The sequence below is a fragment of the Rhincodon typus genome, chromosome 3, assembly GCF_021869965.1.
Source record: "Rhincodon typus isolate 14 chromosome 3, sRhiTyp1.1, whole genome shotgun sequence".
NCBI lineage: Eukaryota > Metazoa > Chordata > Chondrichthyes > Orectolobiformes > Rhincodontidae > Rhincodon > Rhincodon typus.
The window spans coordinates 126,043,699-126,051,549 of record NC_063334.1 but is presented as its reverse complement, the minus strand read 5'-3'; the positions used below and the strand labels follow the sequence as shown (position 1 = coordinate 126,051,549).

Here is a 7,851-nt window from a genome sequence, read left to right as displayed (position 1 = left end):
GCTGTGTTCCTCCAGCTCTACACCTTGTTATCTCAGAGAGAGAGGCAGATTATCAGGGTGTCAGACTGGAGAGTGTTTGGGAATCAGCCCCTCATGGGTCGTGAAGATATTACTGAGTATGGAGCTGCGTTAACACAATTTAATTAATCAACTTATTTCATTTTTGTCACAGTTGCTGCATTCTTTACATTTTATCCCATTTTTGTAAAACGGTGACAAATCCAACCCGACCAATTACCGCCCCATCAGTCTCCTCTCGATCATCAGTAAAGTGATGGAAGGTGTCAGTAACAGAGCTATCAAGCAGAACCTGCTCAGCAATAATCTGCTCAGTGATGCCCAGTTTGGGTTCCGCCAGGGCCACTCAGCTCCTGACCTCATTCCAGCCTTGGTTCAAACATGGACAAAAGAACTGAATTCCAGAGGTGAGGTGAGAGTGACAGCCCTTGACATCAAGGCTGCATTTGACCGAGTGTGGCATCAAGGAGCCCTGGAAAAACTGGAATCAATGGGTATTGGGGGGCAAACTCTCTGGTGGTTGGAGTCACACCTGACACATAGGAAGATGGAACGTAGCAGATTGCTGGCAGAGAAAGAGGCCATTTGGCCGTCATGTTCTTTTTGATTTGCTCACAGAATGTGGGTGTCGCTGGTTATGCCAGGATTTACTGTACATCCTGAGATGCCTACAGGGTATTTAAGAGTCCACATTTTTTTGTATATGGGGTTGATGTTTGTATGGACACATATCTCTGTATGTAGTTAGTTGCCCTCTGTGTCTGTATATATGTGGTTCATCACACTTTACTGATGATCGAGAGGAGACTGATGGGGCGGTAATTGGTCGGGTTGGATTTGTCCTGCTTTTTGTGTACAGGACATACCTGGGCAATTTTCCACATTATCGGGTAGATACCAGTGTTGTAACTGTACAGGAACAGCTTGGCTAGGGGAGCGACAACAAAAGAACAAAGAAAATTACAGCACAGGAACAGGCCCTTTGGCCCTCCAAGCCTGCGCCGATCCAGATCCTCTATCTAAACCTGTCGCCTATTTTCCAAGGATCTGTATCCCTCTGCTCCCTGCCCATTCATTTATCTGTCTAGATACATCTTAAATGACACTATCGTGCCCGCCTCTACCACCTCTGCTGGCAATGTGTTCCAGTCACCCACCACCTTCTGTGCAAAGAACTTTCCACACATATCTCCCTTAAACTTTTCCCCTCTCACCTTGAAATCATGACCCCTAGTAATTGAGTCCCCCACTCTGGGGAAAAAGCTTCTTGCTATCCACCCTGTCTATACTTCTCATGATTTTGTAGACCTCAATCAGGTCCCCCCTCAACCTCCGTCTTTCTAATGTAAATAATCCTAATCTACTCAACATCTCTTCATAGCTAGCACCCTCCATACCAGGCAACATCCTGGTGAACCTCCTCTGCACCCTCTCCAAAGCATCCACATCCTTTTGGTAATGTGGTGACCAGAACTGTACACAGTATTCCAAATGTGGTCGAACCAAAGTCCTTTACAACTGTAACATGACCTGCCAACTCTTGTACTCAATACCCCGTCCGATGAATGAAAGCATGCCGTATGCCTTCTTGACCACTCTATCGACCTGCGTTGCCACCTTCAGGGTACAATGGACCTGAACACCCAGATCTCTCTGTGCATCAATTTTGCCCAGGGCTTTTCCATTTACCGTATAGTTTGCTCTTCAATTGGATCTTCCAAAATGCATCACCTCGCATTTGCCTGGATTGAACTCCATCTGCCATTTCTCTGCCCAACTCTCCAATCTATCTATATTCTGCTGCATTCTCCGACAGTTCCCTTCACTATCTGCTACTCCACCAATCTTATTGTCATCTGCAAACTTGCTAATCAGACCATCTATACCTTCCTCCAGATCATTTATGTATATCACAAACAAGTTCTGGAGCACAAGTCTTCAGTACTATTGCCGAACGCTATCAGGACCCATAGCCTTTGCAGTATCCAGTGTCTCCACCCGTTTCTTGATATCACGTGGAGTGAATCGAATTTGCTGAAGACTGGTATCTGTGATGCTGGGGACCACTGGAGGAGGCTGAGATGGATCATCCATTTGGCACTTCTGGCTGAAGATTGCTGTGGATGCTTCAGCCTTATCTTTTGCACTGATGTGCTGGGCCCTTCCATCATTGAGGATGGGGATATTTGTGGAGCCTCCTCCTCCAGTGAGTTGTTTAATTGCCCACCACCATTCACAACTGGATGTGGCAGGACTGCAGAGCTTAGATCTGATCCGTTGGTTGTGGGATCGCTTAGCTCTGTCTATCACTTGCTGCTTTCGCTGTTTGGTGTTGAAGTAGTCCTGTTTGGTGGCTTCACCAGGTTGATACCTCACCTTCAGGTATTCCTGGTGCTGCTCCTGGCATGTCCTCCTGCACTCTCCATTGAACCAGGGTTGATCCCCTGGCTTGATGGTAATGGTTGAGTGGGGGATAGGCCGGGCCATGAGGTTACAGATTGTGCTGGAGTATAATTCTGCTGTTGATGGCCCACAGGGCCTCATGGATGCCCAGTCTTGAGTTGCTAGATCTGTGCAAAGTCTGTCCCATTTAGCACAGTGATAGTGCTACACAACACGATGGAGGTTGTTCTCAATGTGAAGGTGGGACTTTGTCTCCACAAGGGCTGTGCGATGGTCACTCTTACCGATACTGTCATGGACAGATGCACCTGCAGCCGTAGATTGGTAAGGATGAGGTCAGGTATGTTTTTCCCTCCTGTTGATTCCCTCACCACCTGCCGCAGACCCAGTCTAGCAGCTATTTCCTTTAGGACCCGACCAGCTCGATCAGTAGCACTGCTACCAAGCCACTCTTGGTGATGGACATTGAAATCCCCCACCCAGAGGACATTTTGTGCCCTTGCCATCCTCAGTGCTTCCTCTAAGTGTTGTTCAAATGGAGGAATACTGATTCATCAGCTGAGGGAGGACGGTATGTGGTAATCAGCAGGAGGTTTCCTTACCCATGTTTAACAGCCAATGTGATGCCACTGTTTAAGAAAGGAAGTAGACAAAAAGCAGGTAACTATAGGCCAGTTTGCTTAACTTCGGTAGTGGGGAAAATGCTTGAATCTATCATTAAGGAAGAAATAGCAAGACATCTGGATATAAATTGTCCCATTGGGAACACCCAGCATGGGTTCATGAAGGGTAGGTCATGTTTAACTAATTTGGTGGAATTCTTTGAGGACATTACTTGCATGGTGAACAATGGGGAACCTGTGGATGTGGTGTATCTGGATTTCCAGAAGGCATTTGACAAGGTGCCACACCAAAGGCTGCTACATAAGATAAAGTTGCACGGTATTACAGGTAATGTATTGGAATGGATAGAGGATTGGTTGACCAGTAGAAAGCAAAGAGTAGGGGTAAATGTGTGTTTTTCTGGTTGGTGGTCAGTGGCTAGTGGTGTGCCTCAGGGATCAGTGTTGGGACCGCAATTGTTTACAATTTACATAGATGGTTTGGAGTTGGGGACTAAGTGTGGTGTGTCAAAATTTGCAGATGACACTAAGGTGAGTGGTAGAGCAAAGTGTGCAGAAGACACTGAAAGTCAGCAGAGGGATATAGGTAGTCTAAGTGAGTGGGAAAAGGTCTGGCAGATGGAGTACAATGTTGATAAGTGTGAGGTCATCCATTTTGGTGGGAATAACAGCAAAATGGACTATGTTTTAAATGGTAAAAAATTGCAGCACGCTGCTGTGCAGAGGGACTTGGGTGTCCTTGTGCATGAATCGCTAAAAGTAGGATTGCAGGTGCAGCAGGTAATTAAAAAGGCAAGTGGAATTTTGTCTGCCATTGCTCGAGGGATGGAGTTTAAAAACAGGGAGGCTATGCTGCAGCTGTATAGGGTCCTGGTGAGGCCATACCTGGAGTACTGTGTGCAGTTTTGGTCTCCTTACTTGAGAAGAGATATACTAGCACTGGAGGGGGTGCAGAGGAGATTCACTCGGTTGATTCCAGAGTTGAGAGGGTTGGATTATGAGGAAAGACTGAGTAGACTGAGATTATACTCATTGGAATTCAGAAGAATGAGGGGAGATCTTATAGAAACATATAAGATTATGAAGGGAATAGATAAAGTGGAGGCAGGGAGGTTGTTTCCGCTAGCAGGTAAAACTAGAACTAGAGGGCATCGCCTCAAAATAAAGTGAAGCAGATATAGGACTGAGGTCAGGAGGAACTTCTTCACCCAAAGGGTTGTGAATCTGTGGAATTCCCTGCCCAGTGAAGCAACCTCACTGAATGTTTTTAAGGCAAGGCTAGATAAATGTTTGAACAGTAAAGGAATTAAGGGTTATGGTGAGTGGGTGGGTAAGTGGAGCTGAGTCTCAAAAAGATCAGCCATGATCTTATTAAATGGCGGGGTAGGCTTGAGGGGCCAGATGGCCTACTCCTGCTCCTAGTTCTTATGTTCTTATGTTCTTAACCTGAAGCCATAAGACTTCATGGGGTCCAGAGTCAATGTTGAAGACTCCCAGACCAACTCCGTCCCGACTGTATCCCACTGTACCACCTGGGTCTGTCCTGCCAGTGAGACAGGGATGGTGATGGTGGTGTCTGGGACACTGTCTGTAAGGTATGATTCTGTGAGTATGACTATATCAGGCTGTTGCTTGACTAGTCTGTGAGACAGCTCTCCCAATTTTGGCACTAATCCCCCAGATGTTAGTGAGGAAGACCTTGCAGAGTCGACAGGGCTGTTTCTGTTGGTCTTTTCTGGTACCTAGGTCGATGCCAGGTGATCCGCTCAGATTCATTCCTGTGGAATTCTCTGTCACTGAGCGCATTCCAGGCCAAAATGCAGATCATTTTTGAAAAGGGTCTTGATAGAGTTCTTAGGGATAAAAAGATCAAAGGGTATGGGGAACAGGAGACTGAGCTGGATGATAAGCCATGATTATGATGAATAGTAGAGCAGGCTTGAAGGACTGAATGGCCTACTCCTATTCTCTATGTTTCTATGATTCTATGATAGATTTGTTCAGGCAGGATGTGGAGGAATTGGTCCAGATCTGTCTGCTGGGATCAAGCTCCCTGTTTGCAGCCAGGTGTGACATCAGTGGAATGGGTGGAGCTAGTCTAACACAAACATTAACCCCTTCAGAACCAGTACCATCTACAACAGAAACTGTGGGGACATGAAGAAAGCTGTGTCAGGCAGTGAAAGGTGGAGTCTGATTCACTCGTAGTTTTTAAAGGGAATTCAATCTGTTTCTGGAGGGAACAGGGCTGAGTGTGAGGAGCTGTGTTGTTCTTGGAGACAGCTGTCGGCGATGCTATGGGCTGAATGGCCTCCTCCTGTAGAGGAACTGTTCAATGGTCATGTTTACAGACACTTCCTTGTCATTTAGAGCATTTAAAAACTGAATTCCAGCTGCTGTAGGAGTTGATCTCATAGCGATTGGTTTTAGTATTGTCCCACTGATGGGTTTCTCAGTGAGGGGTCATGGCATGAAACTTGGAAGAATTGTAAACTGTGAGGAGGACAATGTGAAACTCCAAAAGGACAAGTTGGTGGAGTGGGTGGGTGGATAGGTTGCAGATGAGGGTCAATGCAGAGAAGTGTGAGTATGGAAGAACATTGAAAGACAATATGAAGAAGAGGGTCCAATTCTAAAGGGGGAGTAGGAGCAGAGGGAGTGGGGGCTAGGAAGGTGGTAGGACACATGGAGAGAGCAGTTAATAAAGTACACAGTGTCCTCAGCTTTATTATTGGGGGCATAGAGTACAAGGACAAGGAGGTGATGTTAAACTTGTACAAGACACTGTTAGACCCCAGCTGGAGGGTTGTGGACAGTTGTTGGGGGTGTCACGTTACAGGGAAGATGTGAACGCTTTGGAGACAATGTGGGGGTGATTTACAAAACTGTTTCTAGGAATGAGAAACCTCAGTGATGAGGATAGATTGAAGACATTAGGACTGTTCTCCTGGGAGAGAGGAGTTTGAGAGTGAGATCTGATAGAGGTTTTCAACATCATAAACAGGGGCTGGATAAAGTAGATAGGGAGACGCTGTTCCCACTTGGAAAAGGAGTGAGAACAAGAAGGTATAGCAAAAACTGCCGATGCTGGAGTCAGAGATAACACAGTGAGGAGCTGGATGAACACAGCAGGCCAGGCAGCATCAGAGAAGCAGGAAAGCTGACATTTCGGGTCGGGACCCTTCTTCAGAACAAGAGGGTGTAGAGTTAGGAGATTTAGTCAGCTTACATGAGTTGGACTGAAGGGTCTGTTTCTGTGCTGTACAGCTCTATGAGTGAAAGTGATGTACCCATGTTGGGGAAGGGGGTGGGTGGGGGTGCGGGGGGTGTTGGGGTAGGTGGGGGTGGGCTGTGTGATAAGGAATCAGCATGCTACCTACCTGGTCGAGATCCTTGAGTGACCATTGTGTGTCTGATCACTGCGGAAGGCACTGCTGCCATTCTGATTGCTGTGTGCTTCCTTGGTGCAGGCTCCCACGACTCGTTCAGCTTCTACATCGATGAATCCTCACCAGTGGGGCCAGAGCAGACGGACACAGTCCAGAACTTTGTCTCCGTCTTTGGGACAGTGGCCAAGAAGCTGATGAGGAGGTGGCTGGCAACCCAGAGCATGAACTTCAGGAGCCAGCTCCAGGCTGGCATTCGCTACTTTGACCTGCGCATCTCCACCAAGCCCAGGGATCCTGACAATGAGCTCTACTTTGCTCATGGGCTTTTCAGTGCCACAGTGAGGGAGGGTCTGGAGCAGATCAATGCCTTCCTGGGAGAGCAGCCGCGAGAAGCTGTCATACTCGATTTCAACCACTTCTATGGGATGCAGAAATGCCACCACGAGACGCTGATCCGGATGCTGAGGGAATGCTTCCAGGAGCGACTCTCTCCGGTTATCTTTGCCCAAGAGGTCAGCCTTCAGTATCTCTGGGAGAAGGGCTACCAAGTGCTGGTCTTCTACCACAACCCAGCAGCACTGGAAGTGACCTTCCTGTGGCCAGGCCAGATGATGCCATCACCCTGCCCAAACACCACTGACCCTGAGAAACTGATCCAGTTTGTTCAGGCCTCCATCGCTGACCGTCGCAGTAAGGGCACCTTCTTTGTCTCACAACTGGTCCTGACGCCTAAGGCCAGCACGGTGATGAAAGGGGTTGCCAGTGGACTGAGGGAAACCATCACAGAACGGTAAGGCCATCCCCACACCACCCATTGCCAGCGCAAGGGGACAGGCACACACACAGGGTTAGCACCAAGGCTGGGGATAAGCCATTTACATTTCCAATGAGAGGTGATGTCCATTTCCAAAGCAGACTTGATGGATTTACAGCCTTGTGCAATATATACAGACAAGCTCCACACACAGGGGAGGAGAGATTGTGGGGAGCAAGAGCTCAAGGAGAAGGGGAAATGGATTGACAATGAGGGCTCCTCCTGAATCCAGGGTATTATTAGTGCAGAAATGTCTCAGTAACCCAGTTGGGCAGAGAGCTGGGGGCTACGTAAGCAGAAATATGAAATAAGACAGAGATAAGAATGTGGGAAAGAAAATTATATTCAATAAGAAACAGTGGGATCACATTTCAATGGTAAATAATAAATAAACCAAATCCAGGATTTGTCCCTGCCCTGGGAGTGTTTGATGGGGCACAGTGCAGAGGGAGCTTTAGTCTGTATCTAACCCCGTGCTGTCCCTGCCCTGGGTGTGTTTGATGGGGACAGTGTAGACAGAGCTTTACTCTGTACCTAACCCTGTGCTGACCCTGCCTTGGGAGTGTTTGATGGGGATAGCGTAAAGGAAGCTTTACTCTGTATC

The 7,851-nt window shown here is 47.5% G+C and overlaps 1 protein-coding gene across 1 annotated transcript in view; it reads left to right on the top strand.

Moving 5' to 3' along the window:
- The first annotated feature begins 4,794 nt into the window (after positions 1-4,794).
- Positions 4,795-7,851, top strand: part of plcxd3 (phosphatidylinositol-specific phospholipase C, X domain containing 3) — an 11,681-nt gene continuing 8,624 nt past the window's right edge. Inside the window, exons 1-2 of the mRNA XM_048594215.1 lie at positions 4,795-4,801; positions 6,515-7,223. Coding sequence (XP_048450172.1) covers positions 4,795-4,801; positions 6,515-7,223 — 716 coding nt within the window. The remainder of the gene's footprint in view (positions 4,802-6,514; positions 7,224-7,851) is intronic.